Raw genomic sequence first — 21,085 nt, forward strand, 5'->3', positions numbered from 1 at the left:
GCTATTAGCTGTCTAGATAGAAATTTTCAACACATACTGTCTTTTCTGAAGTAAAAGGAGAGGTGAAATCGCAGAACCAATTCCAACATCCTTTGGCTGGTAATGGTCTCTTAACATGAGAACTGTACATTCAGTACCACCAGCTCTGAGAGAAGAGGCTCATGAAAGCTCATCCATCCCAAGAGGACAGCTGAGATGGGAGGCCACTCTTTCACAAATGCTACAACAGACCTTCCATTTCTGAAATGGAGACAGTGTGTGCCCCCTGCCCTACCCCAACCACAGAACAGCTCAAATTTCTGCTTTCCTGCGCAACGTAACCAGCCTACTATACACCCAGCTGTGGTCGCTCCACCAGGCAACAAGCAAGGAATTTTTAGAAAAATTAAGTCTGTTCTGGCTCTTATTCAAAGGCCCATTTTTTCAAAAACATAGTTTGTAATATTTCAGATTCCAACCATTTGTTTCTATGGACTGCACTGAGAGTCTTTTATGGAAGCTAAGCAGCATTCACATAGCATAAAAAATCCTACTGGTTAAAAAATCAATTACCTTAAGCTATTTAGAGAAAAAAAGGGCAAATCAATGCTCCATTTGTTCAAGTATGTTCTGCATATTTTTAGGTACCTATCAATCACAACATATTAAATATTACTTAGCTCTCCAGAGTGAAACTTTTCAAATTAACACACCCACATGAAAGCGCTCTTGCAAAAAATACGTATATGCTCTTATTATACATCATGCCACCTTATTTATACTCAAACACCTATTGTGAAAAAGGGACACAGTCATATTTTCTAGGCATGAGCTGAAGACTTAGCTTCTCTGAGTGGGATCATGCTTGGATCCCACATGATGAAGTTATTCAATCATGATCATGCCCAGCAGAACATTGCTGGAGAGTGGGCCAGGACACCACCACTCCAGCAGAGCACCGCAAATGTATACACCAGGCCTTCCCAGTGCTCTGCCTGTACTTAACTGCCCCTGATTTATTTTGCATATACTGTTAAATCCCATTAGTTTTAAGTGCTCTGTTGTGAATGGTGTATTTTTGGAGTCCTCATAAAAACCCCTAGAATATTAGCAGGCTTCAATCAGTGATACTTATGTTCATTAATAATAGATTCCTCTATGCCCTTTTCAATAAAAGCAAATTAGAAAAATAGAAAAAAAAGCCTGAGAAGTATGCCAGATGTTGCAAGTCTGCCCCGTAGAAAAATATCACTGAAGAACTCCAATTTTACTATTTACATGAGCAAAATCTTTGTTCAAAACCACTTACAAACTCCTTATGATTCAGGAAAACAAAAATCAACCAAAGTGATTTGCTTGTCTTGAAAATGGAGGATCTCTTAGCTTCTATTATTTTTCATTTCACTTCACTTCAGGAGGCTGCTGCCTTTCCATTTAGCATAAAACTTTGTGCACAAGCAGAAGCAGTTTCTTTATCCCTGCAGGCAAAGCACAACTCCTCAAGGAAAAGATGACTCTCAGCCTATTCTCTATAAGAATATTGTTTGCCTATTACTCTTCTAATGTATAATGTCTTCCCTTAAACAAATGAGTTGGTTGCTAGAAATTCAATATAATGGAAGCAAACAAGAACTGACAGCCATCTAATATTAACAGGGACAGGCATATTGTGTCCTTCTGATAAAGGAAGCTCAATTTCCTTTTACAGTGTCATGAAACTGAGAATCACACACCGAGAGCACAAATGCTCAGTGAGATCGACTCATCAATTATGTTACAGCTCCATTACCTGCTCTGCAGCACAGCTTCATGGGGAGGTCACGTAAAAGCACTCTTGTACAGCTTTCATCTCTTTATGGTTTAAATAGGATGCAGTTACATCAAAATTTATTTTCTGAGAAAGGTAACCTGAAAAGTTTTGTAATATCGTGCATGAGCATGAACTTTTGGCAAAGCAATCCTCTGTACACAAGGCACCAGGCACCTCTGGGATGCTCCAATGACTCTCCTCAAGGACGAGCTGCAAGGAGTGAACTGAGGTACTACCTGCCCGGGACTGCATGGTATTGCCAGCCTCCATAATCAAGGAGTTTGTTTATCGTCCTGCTTTTGTCTGTGGTGCCCCTCTTCTAACCTTCGTCCTATGCTGTGCTCATGTTTTCAACCTTTTCTTTGGAATTAGGAGAGAAAGAAGGAAAGTGAGTTGATACAGGGCATTTCTATACCAGTGCACCCGTGTTGCATATATGGTTATTTCAGTCATAATAGTGCTGGAATAGCTGAACTGGTACATGGACTATGTAGAGCAGACTTCAGTTAGAAACTTTGGCTTCATGAAACCTTTTTCCTTTCTCACAGAGTACTAACTATGCTGCCTGTCCCCAACAAGCTGAACTAAAAGTTATGCCAGTCTGCTTTTCTGTTACTGCTCTCTGGTTTATCCTAGACACAAAACAAGCAACGCAGAGAAGTGACGTAATTACCATGTCTGGAAGTATTCAAAAAACATGTGGATGTGGCACTTAGGGACATGGTTTAGTAGTGGACTTAGCAGTGTAGATTAACAGTTGGACTTGATGATCTTAGAGGTCTTTTCCAACACTAATGAATCTATGATTCTATGAGATAAATATTTTTCATTGCAAAACAGCATCTTTGGCTGGCCTGGCCTTCACTGGGAGGTATGTGCAGGGATACAAAATACCCAGTGGTTCAAGGTTAAAAATAAAATAGTGCACATTGGCAATGCTCCACTCCTTAATTACCCTTTCTAGATCTGTGATTTCAACAGTAGGAATTTCAGTTTCTGAAGTGATGTGTCTGGGTCATGTCACTGTAAAATCACAACTGAGTCCTCTGGGAAATTTTTAGTAAACTGCCTCACACCAGTGAATGGCTAAAAGATTACACTATAAACCCTTGTGTTTCTCTATTTCACTATCCTGTAAATCACCCAGAATATTTTAGGTTGTATTTCTGTCAGTCTTTTACATTCATGCATGACAAACAATGAAGGTTTTTTTTTTCCTTATGCTTTCATTCTCCTGAGGATATCAAAAAAATTTAATATATAAATTCACAATGAACAGCACCAACACAGATACAAATCCTGCCTGGGCCTGTAGAGTATCCCCAAATCAAGTAAAGGAAATGCTAATTGTGTTTTCATTCATGTGATGCAAAGTTACAGCTGGAAACAAGTGAGAAAACACTAATCTTCACAAAACATTAACAGCAGCTACAGTCAAACTCTGCATTAATTAAAATCACTTATTTCCAGATACTCTATATTTAAGACTTTCTGTCTCAGGATCTCTCTAGACCTCTGATTAACATTTCACTATAATCCAGAGAGGCAAATGTTCCAGTTATATCGAGGAACAGAAAAACTAACTGAAAATTATTACGATAAACTTTCCACAAATAGTAGAACGGCACAAAATGCTCTTTGGAAAGTATTAAGTCAACAAATGCGATATGCAGAAAAGATCCATCTTCAAAACTGGATGAGACCACAGATTTGGCTGAGATAGTTGTGTTCACATAAAATCTTGGGTACTTCTTAGGAAGGTTATTATGCAAAGCATGTTGCAATGTACTCAGCACTGCATACTCAGCTTCTTGTATGAATACATTTATCAAGAGCATCATGCATGACTCCAGCTATCCTGTGGAAATGGCTGTTGCAGAGAGCTATTCAAAATAATGTTAGGAATGTCCAGATGGAAACTGAAATACAGTAAACTGGGTATAATAAAAAGTAAAACACTGTAACTGGGCAGTATATATCACGTATACAATCTACAGTATATAAAAATCAACCTAACTGAAACTGAAAGCATCACTGCCCTGTCCTAGATGTGAGATGCTACGTAATCACCATCAAAAGAGGGAGCTGTGGATATCATCATGCTTGAGGTTTTGAATCTACAGTTTAACATGACAATCTGTGATTCAGGAGATAAGCACAAACTGATAATATTTTCAGAAGACAAAGCTGCAAAAGGAGAGAATGACGAAGGGAGTGGTTTGCTGACAAAGAGCCACTTGAGCCACAGGGCAAGAAAGTAATAAGAAAACACTGGACACTGTAGAACAGCAAATAAAACCCAAAGCATCTAGAACTGGAAGCAGAGGATACTCACAGGGAAGGAGCAGTTCTGGCAAGGACATGAATGCTTCCACATATTATCAGCAGTGTGTGAGATCTTACAAGCCAGAATAAGCCTAGTTTCCCTTTTTTGAGGAGCAGGAGCAGAGATGAGCAAAGACCCAGCACAACGCTGATGTGACCACTAACAGAGTTCTTCTTCAGCAAAACATGAATGAAGTTCAGTGCAGCATCACAAGAATGATGGGGGCCTTCAGCTTGAAAAGAGAATGAGAAGGAAAAAATACAGAGAAGGCTGAGTTGACTGCACAATGATGTGTGATAAATTACACATGAAAGCTTACACAGGAAAAATTTGATAAAATGAGTCTTTACATAGTGGGCAAATGTACCCTGTGATGCAAGGAAGAGGAGTCAATTGGACTTCTCAGAAAAATTAAGAGAAAAAATAACTCACAATTTATATTCCGAGACAACAATTCAGTATGGGAAAGAATTCACTGAGGGCATCTATTGGTGACTTTGAATGAAAACTTAAATTTCCTCCCTTAGAGATGAATGTTTTAGGTTCAAACCTAAAGAGTCTATGTCATGCGTTACACAAGGGTAAGAAAAACTCAAAATTACTTAGGACTGCCACAGTCCATCTTTAGGCCTGAAGGCAAGATCAGCTATGTGATTGCTGCTACCAGCTGCAAAATCCTAAAGTACAATCTATTCCATTGCTTTGCTCTCCTTGTTGTTCAAGCCTTTTCCTAAATGTCTGATCTAGAACTCTGTTGATGTAATTCAAGAGCACTACTTCTGCTATCATTACTCATAAAGAACTGTATAGTCCCTTTCTAATAAAAAACTGAGAAGTGTTATCACGGTCCTCTCTTTCCCAGTCTTAATTTGTTTTTCTTTTCCTGCCCTTTTAAGTAAATTTTTATATCTCTGATCATTCTCTTTATTCTCTTCTGGACCACTCTGGAGTAATCAACATCTTTTTTAAGTTAATCCCAAACTGGTAATCTACAATGTGAATGTGTGCATGGAAGCTGAACAGTAGTAAAAAATGGATAATTTATGTGTTAAGCCTGATCCCACCTCCAGTAACTAGATTTCAAGCAACCATCTCTATTCTGAGAATATCATATCACCAGCTGAATGCAAGATAAATCTATTACGTGAAGAACACAGGAAATCTGGGGGAAAAAACATTGAAATCAAATAATCTTAAAATATGTTGAAAAACTCACCATAAAGCAATGCTTTAAAAAAAATAAGCCCCCCAAAACTCCCTTAGACCATATGAAGGTCAAACTGCACATTAGATTTGTTCTTAAGCCTTCCATCAAGTCACAGTTAAAAAGCATCATTACACACTCACACCATTAGAAAAATGTAGTATAAAAAAGGAAAAAAGATGTAGGAGGGATTACAGCACCATGTGGCCATTCATGAAATGTGTACTTTACAAGGCAGACCTCACATGATGGTAGAAAGTGTTTCATGATGTGTTAGCAAAAAGTATAGATTGTAATGAACACACATAAAGACACAGTGTTAAGGCCATGCACATAAGTTTAGCTGACATTTCCCTACTTTTAAGAGCTTACCCAGAGGGTAAAATTTTTTTTTGTTACCACATTTTTAATGACATTTCCTTAGGTGTATGCGGGTTTTTTTAAGGAGAAAAAACCCTACAACTCGAAACTACTTTAGTAAATAATTTTAGGCTGCAATCATTGTTTAAATATGTTGATTCAAGGAGGCATTCAAAGAGCCCAATCCTTCTTACAGCTGAGCTGTATAGAATCAGTGCAGGCTGACTGAACCACTGCTCTTCATACAAAGTATACCTGAGTTAGCATTCCGAGGGTCATGGACATTCAGCATCTTGTCATGCCAGCCTCCGTGCATTTGCCCAGCACACTATTTTCAAATGCTAGTGGAGCATGGATAACACACATAATAGGCATGTTCTGTAAAACATGTACACTCTGTGTGGTATTACTTGTTCCAGAGGAAGGGAGAAACAAGAACCCTCAAGTTATTACAAAATCTGATTGTTGTGACAACTATCCCATGACTCTGTTTTAAGACAATGAAAAGAGCATCACAAAATCACCCTGGTTTTCCTGACCTATTACCAGTCTACAAAAAAAAGTTACATTCTGTTTCCAGATCAATGGACGAAAGTCACATACATAGATTAAGTCATGGCAAAGCAAGACATTTATCTGCCAAAACAATGAATTGTAAATGTATCATCCAACCATAACAAATGATCAACAAGCTAACATGAAAGGCTTCCAAACACCATGCTGCCAGCTCTGGCTTTCCAACACGCGGCTTATTCACATGACAAATCTAATTCATCGAGATTTACCTCCTTTTTGTTTGCTAACTATGAACACATTTTACAAGAGCAAGGGAATGCTGTAATGTCAAAGTGTTGTGTTAAAATGCAATTTTTAGATCTGCTTCTGCATTAGAAAAAGCCACAGACCTGATGATTAACAAAAACACCCTCAACAACATTAAAAAACTAAGTTTAGTTTTGGGCTTATCCAGACTGAATTTCTCTTTGTCCATCCCTGCCTTCATATAGCATGTGATTTATTGCTATCCACGAGTCAGAATTCAGGTCAGAGTTGAAGGAAAATGGTCAAACTGACCAGCACAGCTGCATGTGACACTGTCTGCTACTGCCACAGCTTGATTTACTTACTTTTATTAGTTAGTGTTGGCCATTGCATCTGTGTAAAAAAGTAATAAAAGAAAAAATAAGTAATGCTGATACAGACTGTCTACCAAAAAAGGCATTTTCAAGAAAAACAAGAACTTTACACATGAACTCAGCTAATGAGTAACAGAAGACTGGAAATATTTCTTCTGTTGATTCCAGGGGCTCAAGGCAAGTCCCTTCCCAAGCAGAAGACTCAACTTTCTCTCCTCCCCACAACCTGTCCCACCACAGCTACCACATCAAGCAAGAGGGACATGGTGGAGCTGGGGCTGGCATCCAAGCAGACCAGAGGGAGGTGCCTGTCTGCTGGTTGTGGCCCAGCAGAAGGTCCAGCAGTTCTGTTTTGCTTGTCTTTCTCTTCTGCAGATGTACCTGCAGCAGTGTGGTTGTCTCCAAGTCTTCTACCGGTCTTCTCGATTTGCTTTGAAACTGGCCAACAGGTTCAAAAATCATTTGGTAATTGGGGTGGAGAAGGGGATGGAAAGACATGCTGAACAGCTGGAACTGCTGTACGAGTCTTATTTCTTTAGAAAATGACGCTAGAAAGGAAGTGTTGGCCCCTCCCCTCAAGCACATGCACACATATGCTACATACACACCACAGATATTAAACTGCAGCTGAAAGGAAGAAGAGGGCAGCAGCCTGACCGTGCAGAAAGAATAACTCTTGACACACTAATGCTGGGTGATAATTCACCCCGGCTTTGAACAAATAAGATACACTGAACTGAATTATAAGTACTAATTAAAATGTAACATTAAATCAAGTTGTGCTTTATCTCTGCATCTCCTTACCACATCACAGGAAATTTTAAAGGAGCTAATTCCCCAGTGACCTAAAACTACTGCAGAAAGTAAAGAATTCATGGCTCAAGTGAGACATGAAAAAGTCTGTTTCCCTCTGGGTGGCCTTTTTAATGCTTCTCTCTCCTGTGACTTTACCCTGACCTGAGCAGCCAGCCTTTAAACAAGCAGAAGTCACTTACTAGTCACTGACAGAGGCATGTCATTAGGTTTTATACACATTCCCCTGCAATGTTCACTTGAGACCGAAGGAAGTGGCCAAGCTTCCCACTCTGCCTGAACTGGGGTCTGTAAATGCATGCTTGGAAGATAACAGTTTGGTATTGGAGGGAGGCATGCTGCTTGCCGTGACCAAAATGGGAGTTGTGCAATTCTCTGTATCCCTGACTTATCCCTGACTCATCCTGACCCAAAACCATGGCCTTGCCATCCCCCTAAAAAAAAAATTCTTTCTGCTGAAATCTGTGACACTTGGAGCACACCCCAACCATCTTGAGTCACTGCCCAAAGACTGTTACAGTTACTTAATTCAGAAAAAAAGGCCTTTCCACAAACTTGAAGTTTCTTCCTGCTTCTTTTTTTCCTCAGGCTAAATAAACAGATGACAAGTGGCATTTATGATAAGCATGGTGAACAACCTGCAGCTATTCTGAAATAGCTTTTTATCCACTTCTTCACAGCCTCTGTACTCCAACACTGTACTGCTTGGTTCTACCAACAACACCTGGAATCTCAGCAACTATATCAACATACAAGTCTTTACCTGCTAGGAGACATTTTCTAGCAATCACTCCTGATTAACATTTTGATGTTTTTCCCAGCAACACTAGTATATAAACTTCAACTCAGAAAGAGACCAAAAATAAACAGCACCACCTTCCACAAAAGAAACAGTCCAGAAACAGACTGGATGGAGTAGCCACCCTCCAAAGGCACTGGGTCATCTCCCAGAGCTAGCCCTAATGGCACTGGAGAGACTAGGAACAGAAGCTGCAAAACTTCTGGAATAGAAGCTTTCTCTCTGACAAGTGCTATAGAAATTCACTAACATCAAAGAAGAGCAAGAAAGTTTCTTATCTCCTCTTTGAAGCTGAAATTAATTAGGTTTATGTCTGCAAAAAATCACATAAGATTTGCTTTAGTGTGGCCCTTTTAAAATCTGTCTTTTTGACTGGATAAACACATCATGAGATGAGTGAGTAACTGGCTTACAGGTTGGATGCAAAGGGTTATAGTGAAAATGGGATTGCATCAGGCTGGTGATTGATCACTAGTGGGTTCTGCAGGGCTCCATCTTAGGCCCAGTGCTCTTTAACATCTTCAAAAATCACTTGGATGCAGGGCTTGAAGGAATACTAAGCAAGTTTGCAGATGACACAAAATTGGGAGGAGTTGTTGACTCCCTCAAAGGCAGTGAGGCCTTGCAGAGAGACCTAGACAAATTAGAGAGCTGGGCAGTCACCAACCGTATGACGTTTAACAAGGGCAAGTGCCAGACACTGCACCTGGGATGGGGCAACCCTGGGTTGTACATACAGACTGGGGAATGAGATGCTGGAAAGCAGTGCCATGGAAAGGGACCTGTGTGTCCTCGTTGATGGCAAATTGAGTATGAGTCAACAGTGTCCCCTGGCAGCTAGGACAGACAACTGTGTCCTGGGGTGCATCAGGCAAGGTATTGCCAGCTGATCGAGGGAGGTGATTGTCCTGCTCTACTCTGTGCTGATGCTTTCTCACCTTGAATATTGTGTGGAGCTTTGGGCACCACAATATAAGAAAGATAGAAAGCTATTAGAGAGCATCCAAAGGAGGGCAATGAAGATGGTGAAGGGTCTTGAGGCGAAGTTATATGAGGAGCAACAGAGGTCACTTGGTCTCTTCAGCCTGGCGGAGACTGAGGGTAGACCTCAGCCCTGTCTACAGCTTCCTCACGAGGGGAAGTGGAGGAGCAGGCACTGATTTCTTCTCTCTGTGAACCAGTGACAAGACCCAGGGGAATGGCCTGAAGTTGCATCAGGGTTAAGGTTACGTATTATAAAAGGTTAGATATTAGAAAAAGATTCTTCACCCAGAGGGTGGCTGGGCACGAGAACAGCTCCTCAGGGAAGTGGCCACAGCATCAAGCCTGACAGAGTTCAAAAACCATTTGGATAATGCTCTCAGGCACATGGTGTGATTCTCAGGGATGCCCTTTGCAGGGCCAAGAGTTAGACTTGATGATCTTCATGGGTCCCTTCCAGCTCCAAATATCCTGTGATTCTGTCTGTCTCTGCACTACTTTGGATTGAGAAAAGAACCAAAAGTGAAGCTATTGTAGAGTAAACGAGGATTCATTTATGCAGCTGAGTCAACAGGCACCCTTAAAACACTGTTAAAAAATGAGAGGAAAATGGCCCTGGCAAGCATTCAGGTCAGGATGAGATTTTCAAGTGCTTAGAACTTTGTTCAGCAAAGCTTATGGAACTTCAGAAACATGCATGCACTCAAACTAGCTACTGAAGGCTTAGCTCACTTCCACTGGAAATTTATTCTGGAAAGAAGATATAACCCTTTTTTTTCCAATTGGAAACAATCATAAGTAAATGTTGTGATGCTTTTCTGAATAGCCAGAGAGCTTTAAGTGCTAACAGCTTTATAAGCAGGTACAGGTTATAAAGTGGGGAAATCCAAGTGATTTGTCATTGCTGCTATTCATATCTGCAACGTTAAACAAAAATCAAGTTTACTTTTCTTACTATTGCTTGGGAAGCTGAGAAGCACCAACAAGGATGAGAAAAAGGCTGAGGTACTTAACTGTAGATGACACTTAAGTTGGGTGGGAATGTTGATCTGCTGAAGTAGGAAGGCGCTGCAGAAGGACCTGGGCAGGCTGGATTGATGGCCTGAGATCAATTGTATGATGTTGAACAAGGCAAAGTGCTGGGTGTCACACTTCAGTCACAACAACCCCATGTAGCACTACAGGCTCAGGGAAGAGTGGCTGAGAAGTTGCCCAGGGGAAAAGGACCTGTGCATGCTCATCCTCAGTGTCTGAACATAAGCCAGCAGTGTGCCTAGGTAGCCAAGAAGGCCAATGGCATCCTGGCCTGTATCAGCAATAGTGTGGCCAGCAGGATGAGGGCAGTGATCTTTCCCTCTACTTGGCAAGGGCGAGGCCACAACTCAGTCCAGTCTTAGGCCCCTCACTACAAGAAAGACATGGAGGTGCTGTAGTGAGTCCAAAGAAGGGCAATGAGCTGGTGAAGGGTCTAGAGTATAAGCCACATGAGAAGTAGCTGAGGGAGCTGGGGTTGTTTAGCTTGGATAAAATAAGGCTCAGGGGAGAGAGGTGCAAGGCTCATGGAACAGACTTCTATTATTCCAAATGTGACCTACCAAAAGAGCAGCAAAGATAACATGTGTTCTAACTCCTACCTGTCTGTCAGCTTGATATATGCAGGAGGAAGGAGAATAAAGTGTTCTTTATCCGCTCCTGTGAATAAAAGCTTGGTTTCAAAGATATAAAATGCCAAACAAGACAAGTGAACTGGGTCACTGGACTAATGCCCAGAACAGCTGCTCCTGCAAAAATTCATGAACTTCAGTGACAGCTTTGCTGCAGCGACATGTAGAAAGTCTCATCCCTTTCCTTGGGAAAGAGCATGGAGCTTCACCAAAGTAGGGCTCTTCAAGCTGATCTTTGAGCCTTTCACAGATCTGAAGCTGTCCTAAGCCTGCAGTCAGGAGTCTGTTGCCTCCTACCTATCCCTGTGCATCTGTCCTGCTCCTCATTGCACTGGGTGTTCATGGCAAGCTGTTGCTTAAGGTCTCCAGCTGTCAGCCAGAAAACACCACATCAATCCCCTGACCTCCTTTCTTTTAGTCTGTGGAGTTTTGCATGGCTTTTATGTTGAGCTGGCAGAAAAGCTGGGGCAAACAGAAAGAACTGTATTCCATAGACAATCTGAGTTCAGCTATCCACTAGAGATAGTCTATAAAGAAATAGTTTAAAGAAATCAAGCAAAACTAGAACACTTTCACAATACTGTAATATTTATAATGTGTACTTAAATCACATCTTGAAATTTCTTCAAAGTCAATACTTGACACTCCATTTCCTAATGAAATCAGTTTAAAAAAAATCACCCTAGAATTAAGAATTAAGAAAATACTCAGCATGCTGCTTCACTGTTAGGCATAACACTGCCAATAAATTTTGAAACTAGAGACTAAAACTTTTACAAATGTCTAATTTATCAGAAAAGGCTAGGCAATGCTAAACCAGTAGTAAGCAATGTCGATGCAATTTCATACTGTCTGATTTAAAAGACTCCTCAACCTTTTCACTACTCTACACCTACTGGTTAAATCAAGCACACTCAACAAACCAAAAAACATGCTTTTCAGATTTGCAAGGAACAGCCAAAAAGGAAGCTGCAAATAATTTATATATCTTCTATAACTTTTATGTATTTTCACAAACTTGCATATACATTGCATATACATCATGTATACACTACAGAAGATGCATGGTACCTATGTTGCAAGGATGCATCATAGCTATAGAAAATGGGATCTAGGGAGGAGCAAGAGATAAGAACGTTCATCTTTTTCTCATGTACATAATGTTGACTGAAAAATCAGTCTAATCAAGAAAAAACCCTTTGACCCTCAGGTGTGGTTACTTGTTTGATCTTGCAGTTCAGAAGAGAGAAGAGATCATTTACCAAAGGTGTGAAGTCCTAATGATTTTCATTCTTTAGAGATAATACATTAGAAATGGAACTCTCATGTAATCAGAAGAGAGAACACAGAAGATCAAAATTTTGTTTAACTCTTCTTGTCTCCATGTAACAAAATCATGCTCATAATTAAATTCTATATCAAGAGAATTTCCAGTTGCTCAAAATATATATTTTTCTAATAAAACAAAACTAGCCCCCTCCTCTCCCTCAATTTTATAATTTCTTACTACACTACCTACTGAAGCTTGAAGCCGTATACTCACATTACCATGTAAACAAAATGCTGGGAAGATAGGCAAGCTCCTGCAAAGCTCTGCAATAAATTCATACTTCTACATTTTTTTTTAAAAATCTAAATACAAGGAATCCAACCCGGTGGCACAGATGGCATGATTCCTGAATATCATTTTCAGATTAAATTTACAGCCTGGGCAATAACCATTTGCAGTCAGCTTTAACCTCTGTGTCCTGGCTAAATGCTAACTGGCATCACTCATTCAAGTCCTGCCAAAAATTCCTCAGAGGTTTCATCTAAATCGAATTTTCTTCACATTCCATGCTATAAATGTCTCTAGAGTGTTGCTGCATACTTTTAAATAGTTGCCAGAGGAAACTGCACTCCCGTGATACAGAGTAAAGAGTGTTTGCATGGTTTATAAATAGTTCTGTAGCCTGTGGAATGGGGGCTATTTTGTCAGGGCAAAATTAAATTGGTTAAATTAGTGAAGAGTCACTGCAGGTACAAAATTAATCAACTCAGTGCAGTTTTCAATCTCATATTAGTATCTGGCTATATGAAGATGAAACATTAACAGAAGTGTGCTGCCACTTTTAAAACACAAGTGCACAGTTTAAAGACCCAAGTTACCATCTCTTGCATGTTGACTGCAAACACTGTACCTCAAGAAAATCTGAGAGGCAAAAGCATACAACAGGATCCGAGTTTTTCACAAACATATTATACACAACTATTCTATACCTAACTGAGTGCAGAGAAAAAAACCCAACCCAACTCCTGAACGTGACTTCCAGTACCAGAAAGAAGAGAAAAAAAGTACATTGTATTGTTTATGTGTAAAAGAGGGAAAATTTTATATGTATTACAATTAATAAAAATTAATGAAAAAAATTTTTGACTAAAAAAATGCCTTACCTTGAGAAGTTGAGGAAATGAACATGTCTAGTGAATAAATAGGGCTGCTCAGCAGTGCTTATGTTTTTAATCAATTCCATCTAAAAAGAATTAACAAACCAAATTTTCCATGTTATGTCAATGTACATTTTGAGACAAATACAACTTTCAAACAACATATGATGATATAATTTTCGAGTCTGAACTACTCAGGACCTCCTTCCCCACTAACCCTCCAACACAGTCATCAAGATAGCATGACTACTATTTTATACCTAGGCAAGAAAGGGTAAGCTGCAGAGACCATCCTGCTATCATGGAGCTTGTGTACTTCCACAAGTGGGTATCAGCTTAAGGAAAGGCATAAACTAAAGCAGAACTCTAAAGTCTGCCTAAATCTGTACCAGAGCTTTGCAAGTAGCAGCTGCCCTCTGAAAACATTACCCCTATTCACACCAATGCCAAAAACGTAAGATGTCTGAAACTGTAACAAAGTGGGAGCTGAGCCGAGGACCATTTCCATTTAACAATAAAAACTGCTGGCAGAGCCAAAATACTGATTGATTCGCCTGCTCAAATATAGAAATCAGCACTTGCCATTCCTTTGGCTATTACAGCCAATTAAGAGTACAAATTAAATGGGCACTTTTAGAAAGATGATGCTAAACTCTAGTTCAGGCACATTCAGATAGTTTTAAAAAAATAAATAATTGAAATTTTCAGATCATTACAATGGAATAATGTAAACAGCACCATGGATATGAACATCTATTTTGAGTAAGCTGAGCTCTAGCTGTGATTTACAGCAAACTGAAAGCGTCTAGTGAAGCATCATGATAGAGAAATCAAGATGTTTCAATTAATTTTGCTTCCTTCTTATCAATGTCCTAAGATTTATTTTATGTTCTGTGTTTAAATGCAGGCTATGCTTAAGGACACTGAACACAAATGCATTTGAAATGACAGGTTTGTTGATTTTACAAACTGGGTAGTAGAAAGTAACAACAATTTATAAGCTAGGAAAAAAGAGATAAGAGAATAAGAGATAAGCCTCCCTTGGCCCTCAGCTCTCTCCAGGGCCAGCACCAATTTGCTATGACCAGGCAGATTCACATTACACCACTGCTGCGTTTCTCACTGCACTTCATATGATGTTAGTGTCAGGCTCACATCAAACTGCTGCTGGAGAAGTACAGGCATCTCGACCTCAGGCAGGAGCAAAGGGAGACTGGAAAGATGCACACAGAGCAGGACAGCATCTGGCTCCTACCTTTTTTTGTAATCTCTTGCTATGAACCTCAATCTCTTGAGTTATGATAATAGCTTACTCCAAAGCAGACACAGAATTTTGTTTTGAGTTAAAGTACCTTCATATTTAGACACTTAATGATCAACTGGACTTGTAAGCAGATGTGGATAATAAGAACAAACAAGCAAAACCCATTCTTTTAAAAACCTTGCCAAAAGGGTAAGTAAGGCTCAACTGAAACAACACACAGATGTCAGGAGGGAAAAATAAATAACTGTAATGGCTCATGGCCACATGCAAATTGTGGCCACATTTCCCATGGGCCTGCCTCTCTGATCCCACTGTGCTAATTTCAGTCTACCAAATGTATTGCTCAGGAATATCTAGTGATCCAGTCCTCCTTTTAAGATGATGTTAAAGAAAAAAAAGAAAAATCTTCCTATATCTCACAAAAAAGTAAGGTCTCTAGTGGTTTTGAGTGGTTGGGTGGGTTTGGTTGGTTGGGTGGGTTTGTTTTGTTTTATTGAACAGTGAGCAGAGGATGAGAGCTGAGGAAAAGAAGTACTGTATTGCTCAGGAATATCTAGTGATCCAGTCCTCCTTTTAAGATGATGTTAAAGAAAAAAAAGAAAAATCTTCCTATATCTCACAAAAAAGTAAGGTCTCTAGTGGTTTTGAGTGGTTGGGTGGGTTTGGTTGGTTGGGTGGGTTTGTTTTGTTTTATTGAACAGTGAGCAGAGGATGAGAGCTGAGGAAAAGAAGTACTTTTGGACGGAATGAGTGAGGAAAGAGAGTTACATACAAGTAGAGACGATCTAGGGTCACCCTAAGTTTGAAAAGAAATGAAAAGGCACAAGACCAGAAGACAAACTACCCTGGCAAACACTGTTAGGGGAGAGATGAAGGAAAACACATTCATGGCTGGAGGGAGAGGCTGTAGAAATACCTGGGGAAGTTGAAAGGAGCACACACCTGCTAGCATAAGGGCCCATAAAGAGCCATTCCTCTTTCTCACTGCTGCCCAGAGTTCTACTGCAGGACTTCAGCAGTTTCAGTGAAACAGTGCTGAAAAATACACTAATTTGCTCTTGAAATTAACTAAACTGCTCCACAGAGTTAATGCTTCTAAAGAAGGATCCAGGGAGAGGGAAATGCCAGGATTCATCCCTGCTTATGGCAGGGGAGGCTGGGCCTAGATGATCTTCAAGGTCCATTCCAAACCCTTAATATCCTATGATTAATATGAAGGGTGTGTGTGGAAGTGAACCAAAAGCAATGGGTGCACTGTGCTCCCCAAGGAAAGGGGAGCATGCACAATGTATGGCTGGGGTCTGCAGAGATGCAACAAGCAGGTGTCAAGACCTCTGTGGTGTGGTCAACACACATTTGCTGTCATTCTATCCATCCACCTCAAACACCACTTAATTTTAAGGAATAGAGTCTTTAGCCTAAATGTTGATTTGCTTCCTAGAATAACATCTTTCTATCACTGAGACTCCATGTTTAAGCTTTTATTCTAATTTTTTTCTCCTTAATTCATTTTCTGCACTGACATTTAATCAGGCCCTTGAAAGAAGACCAGAGCCACAAACAGGCAATTCTGTAAGTCACAAGCTATTTTTGAATCTTAAAGCCCATTTGAGCAAGAACACCAAGAGACAATAGTCCAAGAGGAAAGGTTTTTCCTTAGTCTACTGTCCTACACTGCCTACACTGTGGTTATCAGTTGGCCACAAGGAAGAAATCACACTGTAATTGCTCAGCATCTTTAGTCCTTGTCCTGGGCCAGTGTTGCATCACAAATAACACTCCAGCAGATGGCACCGTGAAGTGACACCAGGAGGGCTGGATGGGCCCCTCGGAAATAGGAGGGATGGATTTTCTACAGCCACAGCATTCTTCCTGCACAAAAACTCAACTCCAGCCTTCAAGAGAGGACAAATTTCCCTCCTGAGCAAAAGACCAGTCCCTCCACTGACTGCTCAGAGCAGTGCCGTTTTATTTGAGAATTGCAGGAAGTAAATTCTACTGGGAACAAGAAGAAATAATCAGATAATAATCACACCCAGACAACATCCAAAATGTTACTACTTTCTGTAAGATGCTGTATTTCACTGGGAGAATTCAAGGTCAAAATGAATAAGATTGGTGAGGCAACTGGGATTTTCCAAGCGAGCTCTCCTGGATCACACTATGGCCTCCACTACCATTGACACAAGACAAGAAAAAAAATCTCTGTATCTTTCTTGAGAATTCTTTACCTTCCTACTTGCTTTCAGTCCCTACAGAAGGCATGTAGGGCTCAGGAGGCACAAGTATCTACAGGATTTTTGGTATACCACTTTCACCTCTATTCATTTTCACTAACAACTCACAACTCTCAGGAATAAGACTAGATCTTCATTTTCAGCTCTCAAAAGTTTGGAACAGTTTCAAGAATTTCTTCACCTCCTCAAGCTGGTATGACCAATTTTCTGTCTTTAGAAGGATTTAATGAAAATTAGTAATGGATTTTTAGTGTGTTGAACTGGAATTACATGTAAAGTTGGCTGCACAACCACAAGGATGGATGGCAGAAGGAAACAATATTAGGATAAATTACCAGTTGCTCCTGTATGTGACAGGGATTTGTATACCTATAAGCATACTCATTCTTACATCCCCAAATGCAAGAAAATGGGGGGTGGGACACAAAGTAAGGGAAAATTTCATTTTGCAGCACTCCGTGTGGCATTTTAAAACCACAACAATTAGATTAACTTTAATCCTACATATTATTTTCTCTATTTAATCTACTTGGAAATATTCTAGCAAATGGTAAGACACATATTAACACATCTGTTTCCAGAATTCACTCCCTTATGCCCACAGATGTTCAAAGGCTGCACTTCTAATTGTTGGCAGGCACACACAGTTTGGGAAAAATTCTTAGTAGGAAGGAGACTGAAAAAGGCAATTAGAATATGGATTCCAGTTATGTGCAATTCCCAGTCATTAAGAACACCTACATGCTTAACTTTATTTAACAACAGCAGACTGCATAAGCTAAATATTTACAGAAGTCTTGGCTGGATCAGGGCTTTAACCAAACACAGGACAGACAAATGAGAGAAGGGAGAGAGACATCATCTAGAGCGAGAAGCCCATGCTCATGCTGGAAGCCTACAGCCCAGCCCAGCTTCCTTTTTTCTTGTTCCAATGCCTGGAGCCTGAGATCATCCATTCTCTTAACTTCCTCTTGTGTACACCACATTAAAGGTGGAAAAAAATTCTTTTTCATATTCTGCTCATAAAAATTGAGAAGACAACTAAAAATGCCCTGAACAACAGAACAGTTACTGTTTCCGGGCATGTAAAATGCTGATCAACTTTTCAGCAAAAGTACTTATTAAATTATGAAGCTATTGTACTATGTAAATAAACCATAAACAAAAAAAAAAGAGACTTATGTTCTAGCAGGACAATCTATAGAGTAAGTCATCGGCTCTGTAGCAATACTTCCAGCACATTTGCTGTCTAGTAACCCAACAGCTTTAGAAGCGCAAAAGGTAACGCAAATAGTTACACTCTGTCAGTGTATTGTACTTATTAAATTATGAAGCTATTGTACTATGTAAATAAACCATAAACAAAAAAAAAAGAGACTTATGTTCTAGCAGGACAATCTATAGAGTAAGTCATCGGCTCTGTAGCAATACTTCCAGCACATTTGCTGTCTAGTAACCCAACAGCTTTAGAAGCGCAAAAGGTAACGCAAATAGTTACACTCTGTCAGTGTATTGGTTGCACCAAAAGTAGTCTGGGTCTTTCTGGAATCTACACATGCTGGACTAAACCACAGAAGACTGTTAAGATTTGATCTTGTATCATGTTTTAACAAAGGACAATCCACCTACCGGAGAAAGACAGAATAGAACTGAAAGGAAATAGCTGATGAGGGTGAAAGCTGGTGATTATTTATACCTGAAAGGCTTTTGGATTTTATGATGTGTCTCCCAATCAGCAGTGAAAATCAATGAAAGCTATAGACAAACAAAACCCAAACAACCTGAAACACAAAAGTAGTCATACCCAAAGAAATCTCCTATCCCATATCCTACAGTTCAGCTGAAAAACTGAAGGATGCTGCAGCAGCTGCAGCCCAGGCCTTCCCTTGGCCATAAGCAGCAGTGAGGGGACGCTGTCCTCCACCACAGCCTTTTACTAGCATGTCACACCCAATCGCACACAAAAGAAACCTTTAGGCTAGTGTGGCAGCCTTGGTCAGCTGATCCCTACCTCAAGCTGAACTTGAGTGTCATGTGGGGTTAGGTGAGACAGCTGCCAGTGGGACCCTGATGGACACCTTGAAAGGGAGGACAGTGGGACCTGTAGGAGCAGTATCTGTGCCTAAATTTTCATTTAGAATGAATTGCTGTATCTAAAATAATCAACTTGTGCTCATAAACAGGCTACAAATAAATGACCCTCAATCACACCACAATGCCACTTGCAGGCCCACATCTGTATTTTGACCATCACACACATGCTTTTGTGGTTTGCAGGCTGCTATTCCTGCAAGCAGCCAATTATTGCAGCTTTTTCCTGATCAGCAGTTCAAAATAGCAGTGGCAGGCAACGTGTGCATCATCTGACTACATACGTATGTTTTGGAGTCAGAGGTTTTTTGACATTACTTGTATCAATATCTACTGATGGGAGTGATACTTAGGACACATGGCTATCCTGAATAGAAAGAAATTAAAATAAATAGATCTTTTACAGAATCAAAGCTGTTAAAATAATGCCTTCTACAACTTTAAGGAAATATGAAAAACGGGTGAAGAGGTTTCATGTGGTATATTTACTTGCCTTAGTGAGGGTTGTGCAATAACACGAAAAAGGCAGATAAGAAAGCAGCTGAGTAGGATCAAGAACATGTCAGATTATAGCAATATGGGTTAGCACGGCCCTGGGAAACAACGTTTTGAAGCAACTGATTACTAGAAGTGAATTAACGAAGTGTTGGCTATTATTTCCTCCTGCTCTGCTTAAGGAGACCTAAGCTAAGTCTGAATAAGCTGGCCTGGTTATATGATAAATGTCTGTGCCCTGCAGATAAATTAATACATGTCCCAGATGCTGTTAGCACTTAACTTCACATATATGAACCTTTCTTGTCTTACTGGTACTCAAACTGCTATGCTGACTAAATTTAAGAGCTGGCTCACTGGTAGGTATTTTTTCTGGTTAGCTTCCACATCACATTCTTCTTGGCTCTACCATCCATTTCTTCTATTAACTGAAGTCACTTAGAGAATGATGAATTCTGGATGATTACTCAGGTCAAAGCAGCAATAAATCTTTTCAATAGGATTTCTGCTAGCATATACTTTTTGTCCTCAGTTTCATAAACATAATAGGAAAACAGGATCTAAGATGAGTGGGAGTAACTTACCTGTTCATTTTTGGTCAGTCTTGTTTTGTTATGTATGTCAGATGTAACCAGGTTGAAACCATGTTTCTCTGATAAAATTCTCAAAAGCAAAACCACAGTTCGACTCCCACACTTTCCAACTCTGTTGTAGACCACCTGACTGGGGAAAGGAAGTACCTAAAGATCAGAAAAAAAAAAAGGAGTCATATACTGCTATTTTTGTTTCTGTGCACTTCTGAATCACAACAGGTTTTGACTTTAAGCCAACAGACACATACAGGAGAATTTCTAGGGCTCTGCCCAGGTCAGAAGCATCCACTTCCTCTAGCAGCTCTTCAGAATAGAAACAACATGGCTTAGGAGATGGCAAGATGACATTTCCCCCTCAAGATCCAGTTAAATGTAACAGGTTGACAGCTGCTCCAGAAACAGTATGTAACTGCTGATGACCTTCCAGTGAAGATGATATTGGGTATAAGCTTACTGCTTGTAATCTCAATGCAAATAGTCAGATTCAGTTGACTACCTCCCATACCAAGAATGAAGAGGAGTGATTTTGCACTACAATTTGGCAACTCAAAGTGAAGTTGATATAATGCAAGAGGAATGCTCAAATTGTTAAACATCAGCTTAAAAAGAAAAAAACCCCAACCAACCACCAGTTGTATAAAGCTAAAATTAATCAACTCTTTCAATTTCAAATATAAACATGAATATTCCAAAGAGACTCAGAGAACAAATCATGCCACTGGCTAGGTATCTACTTGCAGAATAAAGAACACCAGGGCCACAGGTGGCATGAGGCCAACTGGCAGAGTCTGATCACCTCCATACATGTAATGTTCACTAAACCTCAAAACAGAACAGTCGCATCAACCTAGTCACTGGGGATGGTCTCCAGTCCACACTAACTCTTGCACCATGCTCTCCTCCCTG

The 21,085-nt window shown here is 40.0% G+C and overlaps 1 protein-coding gene across 1 annotated transcript in view; it reads right to left on the reverse strand.

Annotated features, from left to right (window-relative positions):
- Window positions 1–20,326, reverse strand: part of UST (uronyl-2-sulfotransferase) — a gene marked incomplete at its 5' end in the record, with an annotated part of 73,674 nt that extends 53,348 nt beyond the window's left edge. Inside the window, 2 exons of the mRNA XM_009070558.1 lie at window positions 13,506–13,585; window positions 20,171–20,326. Of these exons, the coding sequence (XP_009068806.1) occupies window positions 13,506–13,585; window positions 20,171–20,326 (236 nt within the window). The remainder of the gene's footprint in view (window positions 1–13,505; window positions 13,586–20,170) is intronic.
- Window positions 20,327–21,085: the final 759 nt, after the last annotated feature.

This window comes from Acanthisitta chloris, unplaced genomic scaffold (assembly GCF_000695815.1).
Source record: "Acanthisitta chloris isolate BGI_N310 unplaced genomic scaffold, ASM69581v1 scaffold3110, whole genome shotgun sequence".
NCBI classification, from domain to species: Eukaryota; Metazoa; Chordata; class Aves; order Passeriformes; family Acanthisittidae; genus Acanthisitta; species Acanthisitta chloris.